Consider the following 24,331-nt stretch of genomic DNA (forward strand, 5'->3'; position numbering starts at 1 on the left):
TGGGATCAGGTCCTGTGTCACGCCTGGCATTTGAGGCCCTGCAAAGTCTGAACATCTGGGTTACTCCCTCACCACCCCGGCCTGCACGCCTTTGGGCGGGCTATTCTCTGCCTGGTTACTGTCCTGGGCCAACACTTTTCCAGCGGTGCCCCCCACCCCCACCCCAGCCTGGGGCAACTCTCCCTCTGGCTCTGAGCCCTCCCTGTGGCTTTATTCCCCAAACTTCACTCTCGTCCCCATTTGACAGAAGGGGAAGCTGAGGGTCCATTGCCTGAGGTGCCCAGTACGATCCAGAGGCAAACCGGGTCCAGGTGACTCCAGCAGGTTTGGGTCCCACACCCCCAAGCCCCCCCAGCCTACCCCCTGTACACAGTATAGGCTTCAGGTAATGACTGCCCCAACCCGGGGCTTCTCTCCTCCCGCGGGAGTTCCCTGCGGGCCTGCTTGCCCCCCCCCCCGCCCACCCCCCCCCCCTCCAGCTTTGGATGCTGGAAAGGAGGAGCCAGCTTTCTTTATACCCCCCACCCCCGCCCCCGAGGGCTGGGAGGGCCAAGAAGCGCCAGGAGCGGCGCTGGCTTCTGCTTGTGGCTCAGCCGTGGCGCCGCCTGAGTCAGTGCCACGCGACCACGCTTGGTGGGACTGCAGCGTCGGGGCTGGGGAGCCTGAGACGAGGACGGGGCGCCAGGGGCAGGTGGCGGGAGGGGGCCCACTCTCCGGCAGGGGATCAGCCGCCGTAAGAGGGCAGGGTTGCGAGGCGAGGTGCCCACGCTAGGAACGGGGGGGCCCCTGGTTCACCCCGGCCGCCCCCAGAGCGGTCCGCGGGGCGGGCGCGGCGAGACCCTCCCGTCTCTCTCTGCGTCCCTGTGTCTCCGTGTCTCTGAAGCCGCCACCTAATCTCGGCTCGCGGCGCTCTGGCCCCAGCCTCACATGACCGGGCGACCCTGCTGGCCTGGAGGGGTCGGAGCGGGGGGCGCGGGGGATGGCGGCGCCACGGCCTCGTGACTGCGGGCCCGGCACCTGGCGGGAGTGAGGATGGGGGCCAGGTTGGAAGGGGGCCCAGACAGGCCAGCCGACCCCGAGGGACGCCCGCCCCAGCCCCCAGGGGCGTGGGCCCCCGGGAGGCGGGTCCGGCCTGGGGGGCTGGGCCACCGCCGGGTTAAAGGCGGCTCCTTGCCGGGCCGCTGCTCCCGCCTCCGCTCCCTCGCTCCGCTGTGATGGCCTCGTCGCCACTCCTGCCGTTCCTGCCCTTCCTGCTGCTGCTGCTGCTGCTGCTGCCGCCGGAGGTCCCCGCGGCGGCGCGGGCGTCCCGGCTGGAAACCCTCCCCGAGGGGGCGGCCGCCTGCGAGGTAGGGACGGCAACGCGGCGGGGGGGGGGCAGCGGGCCCGGGCGCCCGGGCAGCGGGGTGCTGCGGGAGCGGCGGCTCCTCCCCTCTCCCCAGATTTTGCCGGGAAAGAGCGGGGTTCGGGGCGGGGGGACGCTGCCCCGGGTGGGCACCGAAAAGCCCCCGGCGCTGTGGCCCCAGTCCGAGTCGTTTCACTTCCCCATCTCGCGTCTGACACTGAGCTGTCCCCCACCCCGTCCCCGCCCGCCCCGCCCGAGGGTGCGCTGAGCTCCTACAGTGTACATCTGGGGCGGGAAGGGAGTTTCCTTTCGGAGTGCAGGGGAAGCCCAGAGAAGTGGGCCCGTGGCACCGACCCTCCGGGTGCTGCTTCCTGAGTGCCTTTCGGCCAGGGAAGAGCTCGCGTGTTTCAGGTGCGGGGCAAGCGCATGCCCCGGAGGCTGAGCCACTTGCTTTCGCCTGCACCGGCGCTGGCTGCCTGCCGCCCGGCAGCTGAAACCGGAAGTCAGCACATATTAGGCGCCGCCTCAGCAGTAGGGCTTCGGAGGGGGTTCACCTGGGCCCCTTGAGAGGAAGAATAAATAAGGGGTCAGCCCAAGTGTAGGGCCTCGCTCAGCTCAGGGCCAAGGCTCTGGGGATGAAGTGGCCACAAATGAGCATGCATTAGTCTCCTGTGGTATGCACCTCCGAGAAGGCAGGATGGAGAGCAGTGACCAGAAATGTGCATGCGTTGAGTCCTTACTGCATACATTTCCCCTGGGCGAGGGGTTTCACCTCAACTGAAGGAAAGCAAGAGCTGTTCATAAATTAAGTGCCTACTGTTTGCAAGTCTTTGTCACATCCGTCTTGCAGAAAAACAGATTGAGGGGCGCCTGGGTGGCCCAGTCATTAGGCGTCTGCCTTCGGCTCAGGTCATGATCCCAGGGTCCTGCTCTGGGGGAGGCCTGCTTCTCCCTCTCCCACTCCCCCTGCTTGTGTTCCCTCTCTCGCTGTGTCTCTCCCTGTCAAATAAATAAATAAAATCTTTAAAAAAAACAAAACTGAGATTGAAGAAGATTTAGGGATGCAGTAAAGCCTGAGAGTCAGGATTTTACCTGGCACTGTCTGAAAGGAGTGCAAGGTGGAGCACCTACTGTTTGTAGCTGCAAGAGAACCAAGCAGGGCTATGCTCCCTTCACACCCCTTCCTCCCGCACAGGCTGGGGGCCTGTGCCTGCAGGTGCCCCCCAGGAAGTCACAAGCACCGCCTGTCAACGTGAGCCTCTACTACGAGGCGCTGTGCCCTGGCTGCCGGGCCTTCCTGGTCCGAGAACTCTTCCCGACCTGGCTGATGGTCCTGGAGATCCTCAATGTCACACTGGTGCCCTATGGAAATGCCCAGGTATGCTGGCCCTGGGGAAACCGAGGCACTAGGCCAGGGAAGGGAGCACCTGGTGCCAGCACTCACCTAGCTGCCTTTCAGGAACAAAATGTCAGCGGCAGGTGGGAGTTCACATGCCAGCACGGTGAGCAGGAATGCAAGCTGAACAAGGTGGAGGTGAGCAGCCCCCAAGGTACCTGAGTGGTGGGAGCACAGGGGTGGGGGGGGGAGACTGCCCATCGTAAGGAAGGCAAAAGCCAGGCTCAGAAGGGATTGGAAGCAGCTCCATCCTCTGCCTGCGTGCCTTTGTAATCACACCTTCATTCACCGCTTCATTAGGTGAACACCCGTGATCACTCGCAGAGTGGTCTAGGGCTGCTCTGGGCCCACTTCATGCCCTTCCCTGTCCACCCCCTATCCCACAGGCCTGCCTGTGGGACCAGCTAGAGAAGAACTTGGCCATCCTGACCATTGTCTGCATGGAGGAAATGGATGACATGGAGAAAAATCTGAAACCGGTGAGCAACACCCCTCACTTGGCCCCGGGTTGGCAGACCCTGGCCTTCCCTGTCCCCAGACAGACCCAGGTTCAGGTCCTGGCCTGACCACCACTCTCTGTGTAGCCCCGGGAAAATGGCCTTCCCTCTGGACACCTCAAATCTCTGAAGCAAGGGAACAGAGATCTTTGGGGGAGCATGGGTAGATCAAGGAGGGCTTTCTGGAGGAGAGGTGCCTCTGAGCTGGTCTTGGATGGACAGAAATGTTCAGGGACACAGATGATGATCCTCCTCTGGGATATGGGGATGACAGGACAGGCCCGCCTACTTCTCTGGAGGATTATGAAAAACACCTCCCAGTGGAGTGACTCATTGACACCAATAGTTTATTCATTCATCAAACATCTGGACCACCCAAAAGGCTCACCCTGGGACACCCCCAGCCCTGCAGTCATAGTGGGGCCAGAGGAGGGCAGAGGAAGAAGGAGCACTTGGAAGATTCTGGGGAAGGAAGGGGAAGGGTGTTCCTGGTAGAGGGAACAGCACATACGGAAGCTCTGAGGAAAATGAGATACCGTAAGGGGTCCGGGGCTGCAGGTCTGGTCTTCTGAGACTCAGGAGCAGCCTGAGCCCCTGCCTTGGGGGCCTCCACTCAGGTAAGTGTTAAGCATATGCTGTTTATGCTGTGGACCCAAATGTCTCCTGTTGTCAGGAAGGTACAAGCTTGGCCCTGCGGGGGCTGGAGGAGGAACCACTGGGGAGTTAACACAGAGGAAGCTGCGGCCATGCTCCCGCTCAACCAGCAACCCTTCTCCACCCTCAGTGCCTGCAGATCTATGCACCAGAGGCGTCCCCAGACACCATCATGGAGTGTGCAATGGGGGACCGAGGCATGCAGCTCTTGCACGTCAATGCCCAGCTTACAGGTGCCCTGCAGCCACCCCACGAGTATGTGCCCTGGGTCGTCGTCAATGGGGTAAGAACCCTTCTAGCCCTCGGTATGGCCACGCGCCAGCACCAGGATGACGGATGTGCCCTCTGGTCTGGGAGGCAGGGGCCAGACTTGGGGCCATTTGCAGCCCCTTCTGGGCCGGACACGGGTTGGTGGGGGGGGGCAAGTGGGACTGGATGACTTCCTGTCTTGCTTCGTGCAGAAACCCCTGAAAGATCCGAGTCAGCTCCTAAGCCTCGTCTGCCACTTGTACCAGGCAAGCTGGAAGGGGACCGGAGGGATCCGCTGGGAGCGCGGGTGGGCAGCGGCTCCTTTCGGGACCCCCAGCTCACGGCCGTCTCCTCCAGGGTGAGAAGCCAGACGTCTGCCAACCCGTGGCCAGCTCCCAGAGGGAAGTCTGCTTCAAGTGACAGCTGGTGCCCGGGAAGGAGCTACTGGAGGAAGAGCAAGAGGGCACCTGTCCCTGTCTTTCCTGATCCCTGACTCTCAGCAGCTGCTTCCCATCATCCAGATAACTTCTACACATTCTATGAAAGCCCAGACTCAGAATCCGGCCCCCAGATCAAGCATCTCGCCCCACTGAGAATGGTGCTACATTGAACGAGTTTAATAAACACTTCTGGATTTTGTGATCCCTTTGATAAGTTAGCAAGTCCCCCTGGACCGACACGCTGCTGGGACCCCCTGAGAAGTCCCCTTTCTAGGAGAGGCAGAGCCAGACAGACACTCTTCGCCCCACGGGGAGCAGACACGGGCCAGAGGGAGGCATTAGGGCTGGAGGAGCCCAGAGAGGGAGTGAAGGCTCTGCTTAGGGAATAGGAGCATTGGGGCTGGGGTTTTGAAGGGTGACTAGGAGTTCATGAGGCAGAAGACGTATTCAGTAATTCAGCAAACAGCCGTAACTACTCCCTTTTGCAGACGCCACACTGGGTGATAGGAGTTGGGCAGATATGGGCCAGAGGGAGGCATACCTCATGAATACATGGGAAATACCCACTAAAACTGAGTAAAACTCCCCAAAGTGGCCCAAGCCACCACTTTATCTTTTTTAAGATTTTTTATTTTATGTTATTTTTAGATTTTATTTGAGAGTGAGAGAGAGAGAGAGTGCGTGCATGCAAGCAAGGGGGAGGGGCAGAGGAAGAAGCAGACTCCCCACTGAGCGCGGAGCCCAATGCGGGGCTCGATCCCAGGACCCCGGGATCATGACCTGAGCCAAAGGCAGACGCTTAACGACTGAGCCACCCAGGTGCCCCTTTATTCTTAAGTAATCTCCCCACTCAGTGTGAGGCTCGAACTCACAGCCTGGAGATCAAGAGTCGCATGCTCCTTAGGGGCGCCTGGGTGGCTCAGTTGGTTAAGCAGCTGCCTTCGGCTCAGGTCATGATCCTGGAGTCCCTGGATCGAGTCCCGCATCGGGCTCCCTGCTCGGCAGGGAGTCTGTTTCTCCCTCTGACCCTCCCCCCTCTCTCTCATTCTCTCTCTCTCAAATAAATAAATAAAAACTTTAAAAAAAAAAAAAAAAAAAAAAAGAGTCGCATGCTCCACCGACTGACCCAGCGAGGCGCCCCCTAAACCACCACTTTATTTTTTTATTTTTTATTTTATTAAAGATTTTATTTATTTATTTGACAGAGAGAGACACAGCGAGAGCAGGAACACAAGCAGGGGGAGGGGGAGAGGGAGAAGTAGGCTTCCTGCCAAGCAGGGAGCACGATGTGGGGCTCGATCCCAGGACCCTGGGATCATGACCCGAGCCGAAGGCAGATGCTTAACGACTGAGCCACACAGGCGCCCTAAGCCACCACTTTATTTATTTATTTTTTTTAAAGATTTTATTTATTTGACAGAGAGAGAGAGACAGCGAGAGAGGGACCACAAGTAGGGGGAGTGGGAGAGGGAGAAGCAGGCTTCCCGCGGAGCAGGAAGCCCAGTGCGGGGCTCGGTCCCAGGACCCTGGGATCATGACCTGAGCCGAAGGCAGACGCTTAACGACTGAGCCACCCAGGCGCCCCTAAGCCACCACTTTAAATACCATCCTTAGCTAAAGACAAAAGAAAGAGGGGGTGTTCCCAGCTTTATTGAGATATAATTGAGAAATTTGTATATATTCAAGGTCTACAATGTGATGATTGGGTATGTGTATATATCCTGAAACAGTTACCACCATCGAGTTAACACCGCTATCACTTCACATAGTTACCTTTTTGTGTGTGTGATGAGAACACTTCAGAGCTCCTGGCTTAGCAACTTTCAAGTACACAATATGGTACCGTCACCTAGAGTCACCATGCTGTACGCTCGAGCCTCAGAAAGTACTCATCTTATAATAAAAGTCTGTACCCTTTGACCAACCCATTTCCCCCATTACCCCGGCCCCTGGCAGCCAATGTTCTTCTGTTTCTATGGGTTTGTCATTTTAGATTCCACGCGGAAGTGAGATCACGCAGTATTTGTCTTTCTCTGCCTGGCTTATTCCACTTAGCATAATGCCCTCCAGGTTCCCCAGTGTTGTCATGATTAGCTGGATTTCCTTCCTTTTCTTAATGGCTGAATAATATTTGAGTTGACCATTTTGTTCAAAGTAATCTCAAAGGAAGACCTTCCTTGGCAGGGCTCACTGGATTTGCCCTGATTATTTACACAAAGGCAGCAGGCATTCAGTTTGCTTTGCTGGGAGTTTCCGTAAGGAATCTCAAGTTTGGACTCTTAAAAACCTCTAACATCCCTTAACTCCAGGCAAGAAACTTCACCACGCCACCGGGTTTCATTTGCAGTATCTATTCCTTCCGGAAAATTGCTCTACTCTGGACATCCCTAAAGTAGCACAAGAATCTTAGTTGACCAGGACCAACCTATAAGACTGACCCTGCCAGCCAGGTACAAGCCAGTTTTCCTGTGAGGATTTTGCAAGCATTGGCTCCCAAAAGCCAAACTTAGTTTCTGGAAATTGGCTGGTCACATCACGTATATAGGTGGTTCGGGTTCTGGAGGAACCTAATTCTAACTCCTCCGCCACCCCCAGCACCTTGAGAGTGGACTGGATTTTGTAACTTGATTCCAAAGAGTAGAGAAAGGGAAAAAGAGTAACTTGACAGTAGAGACACCTGGTTGGTATCACCTTAACCGTGTGATCCGGGTTAGCATGACCCATGTTAAACCATGTACATATCACATGCCCTGATACGATGCAGTCAAGATACTCCATCTCAGGGCGCCTGGCTGGCTAGGTTGGTGGGAGGCTCAGCTTGCTTCTCCCCCTGGCTGCCGCTCCCCCTGCTCATGTGCGCTTTCTCTCTCTCTCTTTCAAATAAATAAATAAAATCTTTTTAAAAAAAGATTTTATTTCTTTATTTGACAGAGAGACACAGCGAGAGAGGGAACACAACAGGGGGAGTGGCAGAGGGAGAAGCAGGCTTCCCGCGGAGCAGGGAGCCTGATGCGGGGCTCGATCCCAGGACCCTGGGATCATGACCTGAGCCGAAGGCAGACGCTTAACGACTGAGCCACCCAGGCGCCCCATAAATAAAATCTTAAAAAAAAAAAAAAAAAAAAAGACACTCCGTCTCTGTGGGACTTTCCTCAAAGACCCCGAACTCCAGTCTAACCATGAGAAAACATCACCCCAAACCAGATTGAGGGACATTCTATAAGATATCTTACCAGTACTCCTCAAAAGTGCCAAGGTCACAAACAGCAAGGGAAAAATGGAGAAAGTGTCACTGACCACAGGAAACTAACTTAGTGGGATCCTGGCCAAATGAACATTTTAAGGAATAACTGGAATTATGACTAACGGTACTATTCTTGCACCTCTAGGAATCTGACAAATAGAAATATATCGCAGACAGTGAGGGCATTAACCAATCTCCCTTTAGATGGACTGATTAGGATAATTATGCCTGCAAAATAACGTAATATCATACTCACATTCTATCATATCGACAAGATCTACCTGCACTGGAGGAGGGCATACAGGTGCACACCTGAGGCGGAAATCTTGGGGCCATCTTAGAATCCCGCCTCTCTCAGGGCGCCTGGTGGCTCAGCCGTTAAGCGTCTGCCTTCGGCTCAGGTCATGATCCCAGGGTCCTGGGATCGAGCCCCGCATCGGGCTCCCTGCTCCGCGGGCAGCCTGCTTCTCCCTCCCCCACTCCCCCTGCTTGTGTTCCCTCTCTCGCTGTGTCTCTGTCAAATAAATTTAAAAAATAAATAAAATTTAAAAAAAAGAAAAAGTTCACTTGTAAATTTTTATCCCATTTACATGTATTTCACTTACTCCTTTTTAACAATTATGTTTAGATGACTTACGAACATTTCATGAGGCACGAGACAGCTAGCCATCATCTTAAGTTATTTTTCTTGTTGACAAATCAGGCAAGTATCAAAAATTACAGACGTAAAGAACCTAAAAAGTTAAACATACAACTCTCTCTTTTTTTTTTAGTGTCATGGTTGATATACATTAAACAATTCACTTTTATTATAGGTTTTGTTCTTAGGGTTGAATTTATAGTTTTATAATCTTAAACACAGAGATAATGAGTGTGTTTGACTAATCTTAATTTATGTAAGCACTTTTTAAACAGGTCAATTAAATAGAGCTCTTGACAATTACTTTTTAGCAATATCTCTGGAGGTAGAAAAATATTACATAAACATAGAGACACATACAATCAGAGATCTTAGAGATCTTATTTTTAAATTTTAGGCCATGAGACAGGTGCAAGAATACAAAACTCACATGTTTAAAAAAATATTAAAAAAATATATAGTTGAGGGTGGGGTGGGAGGGATGGGGTGACTGGGTGATGGACACTGGGGAGGGTATGTGTTCTGGTAAGCGCTGTGAATTGTGCAGGACTGTTGAATCTCAGATCTGTACCTCTGAAACAAATAATGCAATATATGTTAAGAAAGAAAAAAAGAAGAAGAAGAATGTAGCAGGAGGGGAAGAATGAAGGGGGGGAAATCGGAGGGGGAGAAGAACCATGAGAGACGATGGACTCTGAAAAACAAACTGGGGGTTCTAGAGGGGAGGGGGTTGGGAGGATGGGTTAGCCTGGTGATGGGTATTGAGGAGGGCACGTTCTGCATGGAGCACTGGGTGTTATGCACAAACAATGAATCATGGAACACTATATCTAAAACTAATGATGTAATGTATGGGGATTAACATAACAATAAAAAAAATTAAAAAAAAAAAATATATAGTTGAGGGGTGCCTGGCTGGCTCAGTTGGAAGACCATGTGACTCTTGATCCCGGGGTTATGAGTTCAGGCCCCATGTTGGGTGTAAAGGTTACTTAAAAATTAAAAAAATATATATTTTTTAATCTTTAAAAAAAATAGTAGAGGGGGCACCTGGGTGGCTCAGTCAGTGGCGCATGGGACTCGATCTCTGGGTCATGAGTTCAGGCCCCACATTGGACATTGAGCTTACATTTAAAAAAAAAATAAATTAGGGGCACCTGGCTGGCTCAGTTGGTAAAGCATGCAACTCTCACTCTCTGGGTTGTTAAGTTGGAGTCCCACATTGGGTAAAAAGATTACTTAAAAGTAAAAAAATAAAAAGCCTTAAAAATTCTTTTAAATAAATTTTATTTATTTTATTTTTTTATTTTTTATTATTTATTTATTTATTTATTTATTTATTTATTTGACAGAGAGAGACACAGCCAGAGAGGGAACACAAGCAGGGGGAGTGGGAGTGGGAGAAGCAGGCTCCCCACTGAGCAGGGAGCCTGATGTGGGGCTTGATCCCAGGACCCTGGGACCATGACCTGAGCCGAAGGCAGACGCTTAACGAATAAGCCACCCAGGCGCCCCCAATTTTTTTTTTTAAAGATTTTATTTATTTATTTGAGAGAGAGAATGAGAGCGAGAGAGCATGAGAGGGCGGAGGGTCAGAGGGAGAAGCAGACTCCCCGCTGAACAGGGAGCCCGATGCGGGACTCGATCCCGGGACTCCAGGATCATGACCTGAGCCGAAGGCAGTCCCTTAACCAACTGAGCCACTCAGGTGCCCAGGCACCCCAAATTTTAAAAATTAAAAAAAATAGTTTAATCCAAACTGTATTTCTGGCAGATGGAAAAAGTTACTAATATTTGCAAAGAAGACTTTTAAGAGATTTCACATGCTAATTTGTTCCCAAATAGCCCTCTGAGTAGGTAGTTCCATTTTAGCTTCGGAAATAATTCCTGTCAGCCTGGGAATATTAGCCTTCAATTAGGCCAATTTCTGTCCATAGAGTTCCTTTAAGAATAATAAAAAAAAAAAGTCCTGGGGCACCTGGGTGCTCAGTTGGTTAAGCATCTGCCTTCAGCTTAGATCATGATCCCAGGGTCCTGGAATCGAGCCCCACATCCGGCTCCCTGCTCAGCTGGGAATCTGCTTCTCCCTCTGCCCCTCCCCCCTGTTCATGCTCTCTCCCTCTCAGTCTTTCTCTCAAAAAATAAATAAAATCTTAAAAAAAAAAAAAGATTTTAAAAAGTCCTTTCAAATATCTTATCAGGTTTCAGCTCAGACAAACTAAAATTTTCTGGCACTACTGAATTCTTTTTTTTTTTTTTAAACCAAAAGTATACCTATTCCAAGTGATCTAGCACCCAAACCCAAACCAAAGCCTTTTATGATCTAACCAGGGACACAAGAGATGCCCCCAAGAGGGTACAAAAGATGCACTCTTCCCCAGATCCAGAGCCACTCCCAAAAACAGCCAAAAGACAGACAGACAGACAATTCTCTGGAGAGCTGGCAATGACCCTAGCCACAAATAGGAGTACAACTCCCATTTCTGTCTGGTCATCGACATATTCTCAGGGCTCCTAACCTGATGTCTGGTCTCTTGCAGCATGCAGAAAGCCAAGCCAAGCTTCCAGCACACAAAAGGAGACAGACAGAAAGCAACAGCTGTCCCTGGAGGGAGGGATCAACAAGTGGGTACCCAAAACCAAATTTACAAGAGTCACAAAGGATCCAAAGAACTAATCCTTAAAAATGCTTTTCTCTTGCCAATCAGAACCCAGAGGGAACGGACAAAGAGAAATTTTTACCATCCTCTCCCAACGGACAGAGATCCAGAAAGCAAACGAGGTAAAAATTCTTACCTTACCTGATGGCTTCATCGGCCCCAGGACCTCTCAGTGCCAGATCCCAGAGCCAACAGAACCCCAGCCAATGTGATCCCATCCTCATTACCAAACCATAGGGGCCCTTATAAGAAAAAGGGAGACCCAAGAAGTAATTAGGCCTCAGTGTTTACTTACTAGGTTCAACAGAGGGAGACAATGATGGAAAAGCAACTAAAGGATATGCAGAGACTATAGGAAGATAAATTATTTTAACAAGGTCTGTTTGTCCGGATCCCCTCAGCCTCAACTCCCCCTCTCTGGTGATAATGGCGTTTCTTCCTCCTGGTACAGGGAGGGCACCTTCCACTTGGGAATTTTCTCTCCTGCTCTTAGGAAGAGAAAAGCAGCTCAGTATGTCCTTTATGCATCTTGCTATCTTTTAAAAGAATCAATCTGCCAGAGCGGCATATTTTGGGGTGGCATATCCTGACCTCTTTCAACAGAAACACTAAATATCACAGGTCCAGACAGCAAAGGTTCTTCTTCCTGATGGACACCTTTTTTTTTTTTTTTTTTTAAGATTTTATTCATCCATTTGTGAGAGAGAGAGAGAATGAGCGCGCACAAGCAGGGGGAGCGGCAGGCAAAGGGAGAAGCAGGCTCATGCGGGACTCGATCCCAGGACCCTGGGATCATGACCCGAGCGGAGGTAGACACTTAGCCGACTGAGCCACCCAGACACCTTTAGGATTTTATTTTTAAGTAATCTCCACACCCAATGTGGGACTCGAACTCAAAACCCCAAGATCAAGAGTCACCAGCTCCACGGACTGAGCCGGGCAGTGTCCCAATAACTCTTCCGTTGTGAAGGAGCATCGTTAAATAGTTTCATTGTTGCAGACCATACTGTCTTTGTTGCAACTACTCATTGTAGTGAGAGGAAACAATACAGAAACAAATGGGCATGGCTCTGTTCCAATATAGCTTTATTTATGGATTCAGAAATTTGATTTTTGAATAATTTTCATGTCATAGGATATTATTGATTTTTTTCCCCAACCTTTTGTCAACTGAGAAAAGGAGGCAAAACTGAAAAGGAACAAATGTTTCATTCGGGGTCTCAGAATTACAATTCGGGAGCACAGATTCCAGAGTAACCAGAAAAGTGTCTCCTTCATGGAGGGAAAGGGTGTTCATGAGAAAGAAGGAAGGGGTAATTACCTACTTTAGATAAAGAAGAAAGAAACCCTACTAATTTGGTGCTGACTGAGGTAGGAAAGACATTAGGGTTCAAAGCCGATGGCCAAGAAAGAATTCTTGAGACATCTTTGGTGTAAAAAGGTGGTTTTATTAAAGCACAGGGACAGGACCCCGTGGGCAGAAAGAGTTGCACTGGGGTCATGAGGAGTGGCTGATTATATACTTTGGAGTTGGGAGGGGGTTAGGGAGAGTGTAAATCTTTAAGGAATTTTGGAAGCAAGGTTTCCAGGACCTTGAGGGGGCTAGCTGTTGTTGGGAAAAGGCCATTTATTACCGTCTAGTAAAACTTGAGTCATGAGACCCTTCCGATGTATGTCGGTGGGCCATATGCTTGGGGGATGATTGCCAACATGTCTCGTAGGGGATAGAGATAAAGGAAGTTTCCGAAGGAATTTTTATGTTAAAGTAGACTTACAGGATCCTGGGGGTCGGGCTAAGATTGCCTTTTGCCCTTAGCAATGATAATACCATCGAGGCAGCAGCTGAGTCCCTAGAGGAATGTCACTCTCCCTGTTTCAAGGACTTGTCTGTGGGCTGTAGGTAGTAAGGAAATTAAATTTTTCTTTTGCCTTTGTTTCCCACATCACTGACCAGTTGAGTCACTTCTGATTATTGTAATTTTACTGGTGCTATCAAATGAAACTGTCCCGGGTATTTATTAACTTTACTTTCCCCATATGATCTGAATGCCAATTGCTCTGTTGAAATTTTATGAGCTACTGCTTGTAAAACTATTGCTGCTTCTGGCCCAGTTCAAGAGTTCATCCGTTGGAAAGGAAAATAGGGCTTCAAAACGGATTCTTTCACGTCCAGAAATTTTATACTATTTCACACATTTAAAAAAATGTAAGAAACATTTTTACCTCTTGAGCCTCACAAGAACAGCAACGGGATTTGGACCACAGGCCGCAGTTTGCGACACCCTGGTTCCTTGTAAGTAACGCATCCGTTTCCATGGAAACTCCTATTTTTCCCCTACAGGAACACAGGAAGTAAAGTATAGGGATATAGTTGTTTGCAGAGCTGCCTGTGAAATAAATTAATGCACGTAACGTGCCCAGAACAGTGCCTAACGTTTTAACTATTACTATTCTGGAACTGAGGTCAGATACCCAGCTCCAGTCAAGGTCAATGGCTGGGCCACGGTTCTACCGGGCCGGGGGCGCAGCCGAACTGCACCCTGCCCCGACTTCCGTGAGTGTTTGCAGGACGAGACTTCCGCCGCAGGAGCCGCCGACGTCGGGGCTCGGATCCCTTCTCAGGAATTCCGGGAGAATCGGGGAATCTGGAAAGCAACTAGGCGACGGAGCAAGATTGGCCACCTCGGCACGGGAGGCGGGACAACCGGCGCGAGTCGCCCGCCTAAGGCTAGTCTGCGATTGGTCAGTGCGGTATTGGGCGGGTTGCTAGAGTGCGGCGACGCTTGTCCATAGGCCGGCGCAGAAAGGGGCGGGGAAACGATGGTGGCAGTGCCGCTGCGCGTTGCGGAGAGACGCTTATTTGCGATTGGTCCGTAAAGTGCGGAAGGCAGCGTTTGGCTTCGCTCAGCGATTGGCCCGGGGATGGGATGCCGGCCTTTTATTGGTTACTACGTCTGGAGCCCGGCAAAGCGGAGCGCCGAGCGGCCAGCGATCGGCTGGCGAGGACTGGGGCGGGCGTGCAGACCGCGAAGACCGCGTGCGATTGGCCAGCACCGGGACGGCATCCCCGGCGCCGGGGCCCGAGTTGCTGTGGGCTATGGCTCCTGGCGGCTGGCGCTGGCTGCGCGGCCTGCGGGCCGTGGGGCAGCCCCTGTTCCAAGGCCGTGCGCTGCTCGTCACCAACACGCTGGGCTGTGGTGTTCTCATGGCGGTCGGGGACGGCGTGCGCCAATCCTGGGAGGTCCGCACCCGGCCTGGCCAGAAGTTCGATCCCCGGCGCTCAGGTGAGGGGGCCGGCTCTGCTGGCCCTTGACCCCGGGAGACCTTTGACCCCAACCTCAGAATCGGAGACCTGTGGCCTCAATTCCCGGCGGGACCCTTGACGTTGGCGTGCATCCAGGACCCTCATAGCCCACGCTCGGGTCTCCGTCCCCTCTCCCCGCCCCAGGTCTCCATCTCCTCCTACTTCCTGGTCCCTGTCTCCTCCCGGGCCCAGTTTCCGTCCACTCCCGCCCACCCCCTCGTCCGCTTCCTTTATTCCGTCCCTGAGACCAAGCACTGAGCACTGGAAACTGCACCAAGGATAGTCAAGGGCTCAGCGTCTGGACCCAGCCAGCCTGGGATTGTGCCCTGGCCCTGCACTTCCCAGCCTGTTGTGCCCGTTTCCTCCTAAGGAAAGCTGAGCAATGGTAGAACCCGCTCACGGGGTGGTGAAGGGGATGAGGAGAGAAAACGGGAGAGGAGCCACTGGAACGGTGCCTGGTAGTGGGGCTTGTAATGGGAGAACATACAGGTGGGCTCTGGGAGGGCTTCAGGTTTACCAGGGAAGGAGGGTAACCAGGGACGGAATGGATTGGGGGGCTTGCTGGTCCCCCCCTGACTCTTGAACTGCTCTCAGCGAGCATGTTTGCAGTGGGCTGCAGTATGGGTCCCTTCCTGCACTACTGGTACCTCTGGCTGGACCACCTGCTCCCAGCGTCTGGCCTCCCTGGCCTCCCAAACGTCCTCAGGAAGGTCCTCATCGACCAGCTGGTGGCCTCTCCCATGCTAGGCGTCTGGTACTTCTTGGGTAAGGAGCCTTGTGAGCTTGGGCTTTGTCCTTCCCTGTGTTAGGAGGGGCAGAGCCCGTTTTGTGTTAAGAGGGATGCTGACGTGCATTTCTGATGGGCCTCTTCTGTGTGTGGCTCTGGACTGGGTGCTGGGTCACAGTGGTGCCAGGACAGACCCACTGGGGGCAGGTATGAATGGCAGAATCAGACAATGGTGCTTAGTGTAGGAGGGATGAAGCAGTGTCAGGTGAGGCTGCCCTAGGCAGTGGTTGGGAGGGCCATCCAGAGGAGAGGACACTCAGCTGAGACTTGAAGAAGGAGCCAGCAGGCATGAAGAACTGCCCATGCAAAGGCCCTGAGGCTGAAGGAAGAGTTGCTGAGGCCGGGGTTGATGGGGTACAATCATCCAGCCCTTGGCTCTGGGAAGAGTGTCACTCCGGCCCCCCCAGCCTCAGTTTCCTCCTTTTTGAAAGAAAGGAAATAAAACAGCCTCAGCCTCAGGAAGGGTGCATCTTCATCCTTTGCGGTGCCTGTGTGTCTGTCTGTTTTTAGAGAGGGAGGTGGGAAGGGCAGAGGGAGAGGGAGAGAGAGAATCCTAAGCAGGCTCCACGCCCAGGTCGGAGCCGAACTCGGGCGCAATCCCAGGAGCCCGAAGTCATGACCTGAACCGAAACCAGGGGTTGGTCACTTAACCTACTAAACCACCCAGGTGCCTCTAAGGGGGTACGTGTTTATTTATGACCTCTCCCTCACTGGAACCAATTTGTTCTGCTTTCTTTCTCTACACCAGCCACTCTGCTGGGTGTGGCCCTTCCCACCACAAGGCTTTTAAACTTCTTGGTCTGTCTGCCAGGGACACCACTGTCCCTCAGGGTTCCTGCCCCATCTGCTCCATCACCAGTACTCCCCAGCCTCTGACACTCTAATTTGTTGGTCTCCTTCCCAGGCCTTGGCTGCCTGGAGGGCCAATCCCTGGATGAGAGCTGCCAGGAGCTGCGGGACAAGTTCTGGGAATTCTACAAGGTGGGCCACGCCCACCCCTTCGCTCCCTGCCCCGCCCTTCGCAGCCTCCGCCCTGCAAGGCCCCGCCCCTCACCACACTCCGCCCCTCCCCGCAGGCCGACTGGTGCGTTTGGCCAGCTGCCCAGCTGGTGAACTTCCTCTTCGTGCCCCCCCAGTTCCGAGTCACCTACATCAATGGCCTGACGCTGGGCTGGGACACGTACCTCTCCTACCTGAAGTACCGGGTGAGCTCGGTGGGCGGACCAGACACCCAGGGGGCTCCTCAGGGGCCACACGTGTGAACCCCAAATGGCGGTGCAGCTGCGTTCTAGGGTGAGGTCCTCCTAGGCTTGTGATAATCTGCAAACCATAGCAAGTGGGTGGGGAGCTGATCCCCAGCAGGGTGAAGACCCAGCCCCTATCTGCTGTTTGATGTGACCTCCTCGGCCAGGACCTGCTGCGTCTGCCCCGCAGGACTGAGTCCAGCCAGAAGACAGGTGGGTGAGGACTCTCACTTGGTGAAGAGGAATCCAGAGGGGTGAACGGGGTGTGTGGCCAGACTCCTCTTGCACGGACAGATCCTGGGCCCGTCCACCCCTAGGCTGCGTGGCCCTGGGCACTGTGCAGACTGAGCTGCCCCAGCCCTCCTGACTGGATGCCAGACAGCAGGACTGACTCTGAGCAGGCCAGGCCTGGTCCTGGCCCCTCCCCTACCCCTAGGCATCTGGCTGGGCTGCCCCCTCCAAGCCTAGTGTAAGACCTCAGTTTCCCCATCTGGAACACAACCATGAAGATGGTCACCCAGGAGCCCTTCTCACCGCAGGCTCTCCGTGAACCAGTGACAGATGTTCCCATCCGCAGCACTGGGCCCCGGCCAGCCCGTCCCAAGCCCCAACCCCTCAACACTACTATGGGCTGGGCCCTGGGCCCAAGGTGGGGACACAGCCCATCCCCTTGGAGCAGGGCCCAGCCTGGAATTAGCCCCCAGAATCTGGAGCCTTGGGCAGGGCCAGGTGGCTTCCAGTCTCACACTCAGGTCACAGACTGTGGAAATTCTATTAAATTCTCTGGTCATTGAAAATCCTGTGGATGACCAAGGCCACCCTGGCAGGCTGGCACTCATGGGGACACGGTGTCATCCATTCACTTTATTGGGTGTGTGTAGTGTTGTCATGACATCTCCTGGGGATCTGGGGGGAACATTTGACACTCATGACTTCAGAACAGGTCTGGTGTTGGGGGGGGAGGTCCCAGGGTGGCGAGTACCCACAGCAGCCCTCACCTCCAAATAAGGGTAAAACTTTTGGGGTGAGGAGCCAGGCGGGCCATTACCTGGCTCTGATCCACCCCATGGTCCATGCTGAGACCCCCACAGTGGCCTTGGCCCACCGTGTCACAGCCGAGGCTACCTCCCATCACCCAATCAGCCTGCCCTGGCGGGGGGGGTCATCGGGCCCCCTCTGCAAAACCGGTAACTGTTGTTGGGGGTGAATTTTAAAAAAGGTGGGGTCTTGAGAGGAGGGTGAGCAGTGAGTTCACAGGGCCACGACACGCCACGGCAGAGTGGGGACAGGGCTGTATGTACAGGGCGGGACACGGGGTGGGTGGGGAGCCTGAGCCCCTGGGGGACATCTCCAATAAATAAATAAATAACTACGATAATAAATAAGGGTGAGGGGCTAAGTTGGGGGCGGGGGGGGGGTCTCACGCCCTGGGCCAGTGGGGGCTGGATCGGGCCCAGGGGGTGGGCAGGGGTGGGGCCAGGATGGGGCCGGGAGCAGCTCTCAGCAGGCGCAGTCCTGATGTGGAGGCGCCTGCTGGTCCGTGAGCTGCGGGCCCTGCTTGGCGCCCGTGACCGCAGGGTCGGCCGTGTCCAGGGACTCAGACATCTTCTCGCAGATGACGTCTACCAGGCGCTCAAAGGTCTGCTTGACATTGATGTTGTCCTTGGCGCTTGCCTCAAAGAACTCAAAGCCTGTGGGTGGGGAAGGGAGGGGTGAGGGCCTTGGTCCCCCCCCCCCCAGAGATGCTTCTCTGAGGGCAGGGAACATCTGGAGATTCCCGCTGCCAACCACTTGTGAGACGTGCCAAGTCCTGCAAGGAAGCAGGTCAGCCCTGTTTCCCATACTCCTTCCTTCGCCCTAAAACTGTCCCCTTCTCGTCTCCAGGCCCCTGGCAAGACCTATTTCCCTGCTCCCGCCATCCACCCTAACCTGTGCACTGGCCCCTGGCAGCATCTGACACTCCGTCCACCTGTGCCCTCCCTTGCTTACACACCCTCTGGCTCCCAGTCGCCCTTGCAGGAGTCCCAGATCCTCGGCATATGACTCAGGCCCTGCATGATCAGCCACGTTTCCCCCAAGTGATCCTCAAGTTCCAGCCATACCAAATGATTTGCCAGAACTCCCAGGATCTTCCCCGCCTCTGGCCTTTGTCTCAAGTTGTTTCCTCTGCCTGAGAGACCACCCTTTGCTCGAGCACCAGATCCAGTGCCTTCCTCCAGGTCTTACCTACACCAGGCAGACCCCCCTCCGCCATGCATTCCCCGAGCCCGGGTCTCTCCCTCTAGCCCACAAAATGAGGCCTCTTGGCCCAGCAACCCAACACAAGGCTAGCAGTGAGGGTGTCAGAGTGAATCAGTAACTTACTGCACAACGAACTCCTATGCATCCGTCAAGATCCAGCTCCTGGCTCCAGGCCATTTGGAGAAAGTGTGAATTGTCTGGATTCAAATCCAGGCCCTGTCCTGGCTTTGCTGGGAGGTCTTGGGTGTGTCCCCTCCCTTTTCAGGGCCTCAGCGTCCCTTTCGTAGCCTGTAGGTGGGCAGCCCCGCTAGGCACTCACCAAGGTGGTCAGCCAACTGCCGGCCACGCTCCGACGACACCACCCGTTCATCCTCCATGTCACACTTGTTCCCCACCAGCAGGACCTGGGCATTGTCCCATGAGTACGTCTTGATCTGGGTCGACCTGGGGGAGACAGTGACGGGTGGGTTAGGCCCGGGAGGATCCTAGCTCCGCTGACCTCTCGTCTCCCCATCCCTCAGCACCCTCTAGCACCCCACCTCCCCAGTATTGCTTGAACTTGGCAGGCTTGGGCCTTCCTCCCGGCCTCTGTCCTGCCACGAACACGGTCCACGGCTCCCTGACCTTCGAAATCCCTTTCATGAGTCTTGCCCACCCTTCCCAGATCCCTGTCCCCCAGACACAAGAACTTCTCCCTCCTCTGCCAATTCAGAAATTTCCCTAAAATGTACCGTTATTTGGGGCAGAAATGTAAATGTTTCTATCCTTTCATCCTATGCAAACTATCCTTATATTTTCTGCCCCCTCCTTTTTTTTTTTTTACCTATACATTTACAATTTCATTTTTCTACCTGAAACGAAACCCTTTTTTCCCCTTAGTTTGAGCCAGTGCCACCACGTTTTAGTTATTACAGACCGAGAGCAGGTCTGAGAATCCAGCACCAAAGACCGTCTGGGAGGGGGAGAGGGTGTGCTCACCAGTCCTGCACAGCGTTGAAGGACTCTTCGTTGGTAATGTCGTACATGAGGATAAAGCCCATGGCACCCCGGTAGTAGGCTGTGGTGATGGTCCGGTACCGCTCTTGCCCCGCTGTGTCCTGGGGGGAAGAAAAGACGGGTCAGAGAGGCCCCACAGGTGAGCTCCTCAGAGTGGAAACCAACTCCGGGACTGTCCAGTCCAGCCTCCCTGAGGACCGGAGAGAAGCAGGGAGCTGGCACAGTGGGTCAGGGAAAGCGGGCTGGCCACCTACATGGAGAACATGGTGCTCAACCATCCTCCGGAGGCAGGTACCTACAGAATCATTCCATCATTCATTCAACATACCTGGGCGCTGACCTGTGTGTGCCACCCTGGGGACACAGCTGTTAACAAAATGGACAAGAATCACTGCCTCGTGGAACCAACTACGCAGTACAGGAAACAGACAATAAACACACAAAAAAGGAAGAAAATGCATCCTATGTTGGAGGATGAAAAAGACTGAAGGGAAAAATAAAGTTGGACAAAGAAGGCCGGGCAGTGTGGGCGAGGGTATGGTTTTAGAAGCTGAAGGAAGTGAGGATGGAACCATGTGGGGATTAGGGGAAAGACAATCCCGGCTGAGGGCACAGCCAGGGCAAAGGCCCTGAAGTGGGTCTGTGCCTGAATCATCTGAGGAACAGTAAGGAGGTGGGGGTGGAAGGAGACAGACCAGACAAGGTCTCTCAGGCCAGGGGACAGGTCAGGTAGGAGCCATGGGAACGCCATGAGCAGAGGAGGGACAGCTGTGGCTTGGGATTTAACAGGTTCCTTCGGGCCTCCATGGGGTTTTAAGGGAGGTGGCCAGTAGACCCTGGGGAAGGTGTCTGCTCCTGTCCCAGAGAATGCGGTTGGGGGCCAAGATCCAGCTGAAACCTCATACAGACTCACATGAAAGCACTTAAAGGGCGGAAAACTGAGGTACCAAGCCAAGTGATGCTCTCGATAACAGCAGGCAGAGAGGACCCAGTATTTGCTCCTTCCCCACTCCTGGGGAGCAGTAATGAGGCACCCACGGGAGAACAGGGCACTCTCTTCTGGGCCTCCAGCCCCTGATACACTGAAGGCACCTGATAAATGCCCAGGGTGTGAATGAACGAATCCAGACAGGAAAGCGGCAAAGCTGGGGCTGCTTTTCTGGGAAGGTAAACTGATAGAGACAGGAGCTCCCCAGCTGGACCCACCCAGATCTGCAGCTTGATCCTCTTGTCGTTGCGGTAGATGGTCTTGACCTTGAAGTCAATGCCCACAGTGCTGACGAAAGCAGGCGTGAAGGAATCGTCTGCATAGCGGAACAGGAAAGACGTCTTGCCCACACTGCTGTTGCCAATGATGAGGATCTTGAACATGTAGTCGAAGTTCTGGTCCGAGGACTCCTTCTGCCCATAGCGCGAGTCTGTGGCGGATGCCATCTGGGTGTGCAGGGTGTAGGTGAGCCTGAGGAGTCCCCTTCCGCCCCCAACTGCCCAAGCCCCAAGAACAGGGTGCAGAGAACTCCGGAGCCCCTGAGAGGGTCTAGTGTTTAGAGATTACCCTTAACTCGTCAGGAGCCCCAGTACTAACGGTGGGGCCCATGGCAAAGGGCGGGCCGTGACCTTGAAAGGCTGGAAGTGTCAAGGGAGGAGCTCAGAGAGATGGGGATGGGGACACCCCTGTAGCCCCCTCCAGCATGCCTTCACCCCAGATCGAGCTGTAATCCTAACCCCTAAGGCTGAGCGGGTAGGGGTGACTGCGGCCGGCCCCGCCCCCCATCAATCATTCATGTTCCTCAGATCGGAGGCGCGCGGGCGCAAGTGCACACGCGTGTACGTTCCCGCGGGGATGCGCGTCGCAGCACCCCCTTCCCCCAGACTCCGAAGCTGGGAGAGATCGGGCTGAGACAGCTGGTCATGTGATAGGGGCTGGGCGTGCACACGCTCACGTGCACGCAGTAGGGAACACACCCGTACACGCGTGTGCACATGAGAGTCAAATACATTCGGTGCACAGGAAAGAGACACAGACACTTGTCCGCACACCAACACGCATATACAAATGTGCAAACCCACCCGTGCGCGAAGCGCCCTCCACCCATGCAGGCGTGTACACTTCACCCACGCGAACACGCATTCCCGTGCACGTATGCACACGGCGTGCACGCACACGCACAGTCCATGCGTCTCCTTCCACCCGCGTGCGGCACGCACTCACCGGGGTCGGGACACCCACCGGGTCACACGAGCATAGCCCGGTACGTAAGCAAAAGGGTATGCACACAGACCCGCTGGCACAGGCGGGCGCGCACACGCGTGTTCACACCACACGCACGCGCACGCACACAGCCTCCCGTGCGCACAGCTTCCCGCAAGGCACTCGCCTCCCTTCCCCCTCCGCCGCAGAGGCCAGGGGTGGGGGGTGGGGGTGAGCAGCGGGCAGGTAGGGGAAGCCAGGGCCCTACCCCTACAAGGGCTGTGACCGCCGCATCCTTCCCATTTAACCCGAGCCAACCTCGTCCCCTACTCTGGCAAGCCCATCAGTCAAATGAAGGTTATGTAGGTGTTCGGAGAGGCGGGGAATCAGGCCGCCCCGGAACTCACCTTGCCCTGCACCGATGCGGTGGCGACCCTAGCGGCAGCGACTTTTTGGCGGCGGTGGTGACGGGGTCCCCTGCGTTGATGTGGGGCTGCGCGACAGGGGCAGAGGCGGCGGCAGCAGCGGCTCAGGCCCCTGCAGTCCGCGGTGACGTCCTGCAAAGAGTGAGGCGGGGCCTCACATGCAGATACAGTCGTGACGCCATCCTGGGGCGGAGCGGCGCCTGGAGAAGCAGCCCACTGACGCACGCAGAGCCTGGAGGGGCGGGGCTCCCGCGCGGATTGACGCACGAATGGGGCGGAATCAATGTGCTCATCCAGTAGAGCGCGGGGGCGGTGCCTACCTGCTCCACCTCCTGGCTGTGTTAGGGAGGCGGGACTGAGTGGTACCCTCTCACTGGCTTAAGCGCCCGAGCGACGGACTGAGTAGCCAATCAGAGATCATCACCTTTCTGCTCTTGTCCAATGGTGGCTCCCAAGTGGTTGCCGGGATGAGAGGTTGAGGCCTTCGCTGAGCCTGGGTCTTCAGGGGGCGTTCTCTTTCCCCGCCCCCTCCCACCTTTGGTCTGAGACTTCCGCGGTCCCCGCCCTGTCTTGGGTGCCACCACCTCTTGTTAAAAACACTCCCAATTCCCAATCTCAGAAAAGAGGAACAAACATCTGAGAGACGCTCCATGCCCCCTAATTATGAGTTCAAAATAAGTACAAATGGGGGCGCCTGGGTGGCTCAGTCGCAAAGCGTCTGCCTTCGGCTCAGGTCATGATCCCGGGGTCCTGGGATTCAGCCCCGCATCGGGCTCACCGGGGAACCTGCTTCTCCCTCTCCAGCTCCCCCTGCTTGTGCTCTCTCTGTCAAATAAATAAATAAAAAATCTTAAAAAAAAAAAACAAAAAAAACCAAAATAAGTACAAATGGGAAAAAAAGCGAAAATAGGGGTCAAGAGAGACCCCTTCCAATTTCTGAGGTGTAAGATCTCCAAAGAGGACCGGGTTGGTAGATGCCCGATCCTGTTTCTGAGATGAAAAAGAAGAAGAAAAATAGGGATCAAGAAAACTAATTTCTCGAAAAGAAAGAAGGGGCTAATCGACACAAGAACCCCTCCTCTCCCTGAGCCCCACCTTCCGGAGGAAAATTCGAAGATAATGCTGAAGTGGGGCAGAGAAATGGCTTACCTCCTAAATCCCCCCAAACCTGCAGGAAACAACAACAACGCGAAGCAGGGAGAGTCTTAGCGAGGTTCAAAGACCTCGCTTGGGGCTTGGGAGACCGGCAGTCGGTGGCGCCCCAGACAGTAAAGATGGGGCTGGGAGATGCTTAATCCGACCCTGATTCCTGACTTAAATGACAGGGGACCCATTCCCTCCACCCTGGGGAAACAAGACTCAGTGGAGACTTTGGGGGCTGAGATGCTCAGTCGTTTACTTCCCCAAATCTTGAGGGGAAAATATCAGAATGGCGGAAGGGGGTTGGAGAATGAGACCCTATCTTTGGATCCCTGCCCCTCATCTCCGGTCCCCAGAGAATCCTGATCTCCTTGCTTCCTCCCCAGGCGCGGGGCGGGGGTGTGTGGGGGGGTGGTGTTCGTCCTGTTTATAAAAAGCTCGCCAGCTGCGGAGGCGCCTAGAGACCAGAATAACTTAGCGTCTCGAGCCCGCCCTCCGCCGCCCACCTCGCCGCCCCCTGGAAGTGCGGACGTCCCTCGCTTTCCGCAAGCGTTTGGGAAATCTATTTTGATTAAGGGTGACATTTTTGTCCCTCTCCTCCACTCAGGACTATAAAAGTATTACGAACCTACTGCGGAGAATTGGAAAATTGAGAAAAATATAAAAAATAAATAAAAATAAATTCACCCCCAATCTTCCCCTACGGGGAGACCCGCAGTCGGTAGTGCCCCAAACACGGCTGGCCCAGGAACCGGCCCGCGCACCCCGGTGGAGGTGAGGACGTGTAAGGCTGCTCAGCTTCCTCACTTTCCAAACGCATGCTTCGCGCTTTGTACGTGGGTAGCACTTAGAAATACCTGTTTTGGGGGCACCTGGGTGGC

General features: G+C 54.3%; 3 protein-coding genes across 4 annotated transcripts; 2 read left to right on the forward strand and 1 right to left on the reverse strand.

Annotated features, from left to right (window-relative positions):
- Positions 1 to 1,158: 1,158 nt before the first annotated feature.
- Positions 1,159 to 4,780, forward strand: IFI30 (IFI30 lysosomal thiol reductase). Its single transcript, XM_032412481.1, has 7 exons — positions 1,159 to 1,346; positions 2,538 to 2,720; positions 2,802 to 2,876; positions 3,125 to 3,217; positions 4,020 to 4,172; positions 4,351 to 4,404; positions 4,496 to 4,780. Exons 1-7 carry the CDS (start codon positions 1,215 to 1,217, stop codon positions 4,556 to 4,558), a joined length of 753 nt encoding a protein of 250 aa, XP_032268372.1. The 5' UTR covers positions 1,159 to 1,214; the 3' UTR covers positions 4,559 to 4,780.
- A 9,344-nt stretch (positions 4,781 to 14,124) lies between these two features.
- On the forward strand, positions 14,125 to 17,207 carry MPV17L2 (MPV17 mitochondrial inner membrane protein like 2). Of its 2 annotated transcripts, XM_032412487.1 has the most exons (5): positions 14,125 to 14,406; positions 15,021 to 15,191; positions 16,118 to 16,194; positions 16,290 to 16,418; positions 16,625 to 17,207. In XM_032412487.1, exons 1-5 carry the CDS (start codon positions 14,220 to 14,222, stop codon positions 16,676 to 16,678), a joined length of 618 nt encoding a protein of 205 aa, XP_032268378.1. In that variant the 5' UTR covers positions 14,125 to 14,219; the 3' UTR covers positions 16,679 to 17,207. The 2 variants fall into 2 exon arrangements, with proteins under 2 accessions (XP_032268378.1, XP_032268377.1); XM_032412486.1 differs by having other exon boundaries at positions 16,290 to 17,207.
- A 94-nt stretch (positions 17,208 to 17,301) lies between these two features.
- RAB3A (RAB3A, member RAS oncogene family) lies at positions 17,302 to 22,480 on the reverse strand. Its single transcript, XM_032412482.1, has 5 exons — positions 22,293 to 22,480; positions 20,901 to 21,128; positions 19,677 to 19,795; positions 19,018 to 19,142; positions 17,302 to 18,148 (listed from the first exon to the last, which is right to left on the reverse strand). The coding sequence occupies exons 2-5, from the start codon at positions 21,126 to 21,128 to the stop codon at positions 17,958 to 17,960; spliced, it is 663 nt and encodes a 220-aa protein (XP_032268373.1). The 5' UTR covers positions 22,293 to 22,480; the 3' UTR covers positions 17,302 to 17,957.
- Positions 22,481 to 24,331: the final 1,851 nt, after the last annotated feature.

The sequence above is a fragment of the Phoca vitulina genome, unplaced genomic scaffold (assembly GCF_004348235.1).
Source record: "Phoca vitulina isolate PV1807 unplaced genomic scaffold, GSC_HSeal_1.0 scaffold13, whole genome shotgun sequence".
NCBI classification, from domain to species: Eukaryota; Metazoa; Chordata; class Mammalia; order Carnivora; family Phocidae; genus Phoca; species Phoca vitulina.

Bases quoted from the DNA above. Each gene is read 5' to 3' on its own strand.
- RAB3A (XM_032412482.1), bottom strand. From the start codon at position 21,128: ATGGCATCCGCCACAGACTCGCGCTATGGGCAGAAGGAGTCCTCGGAC. The intron at 19,796-20,900 runs GTGGGTCCAGCT...TCTTCCCCCCAG, and splicing joins GGATCAAGCTGCAGATCTGG to GACACAGCGGGGCAAGAGCG. The intron at 19,143-19,676 runs GTGAGCACACCC...TGTCTCCCCCAG, and splicing joins TTCAACGCTGTGCAGGACTG to GTCGACCCAGATCAAGACGT.
- IFI30 (XM_032412481.1), top strand. From the start codon at position 1,215: ATGGCCTCGTCGCCACTCCTGCCGTTCCTGCCCTTCCTGCTGCTGCTG. The intron at 3,218-4,019 runs GTGAGCAACACC...CTCCACCCTCAG, and splicing joins TGGAGAAAAATCTGAAACCG to TGCCTGCAGATCTATGCACC. The intron at 4,405-4,495 runs GCAAGCTGGAAG...CGTCTCCTCCAG, and splicing joins TCGTCTGCCACTTGTACCAG to GGTGAGAAGCCAGACGTCTG.
- MPV17L2 (XM_032412486.1), top strand. From the start codon at position 14,220: ATGGCTCCTGGCGGCTGGCGCTGGCTGCGCGGCCTGCGGGCCGTGGGG. The intron at 15,192-16,117 runs GTAAGGAGCCTT...TCTCCTTCCCAG, and splicing joins AGGCGTCTGGTACTTCTTGG to GCCTTGGCTGCCTGGAGGGC. The intron at 16,195-16,289 runs GTGGGCCACGCC...CCCTCCCCGCAG, and splicing joins AGTTCTGGGAATTCTACAAG to GCCGACTGGTGCGTTTGGCC.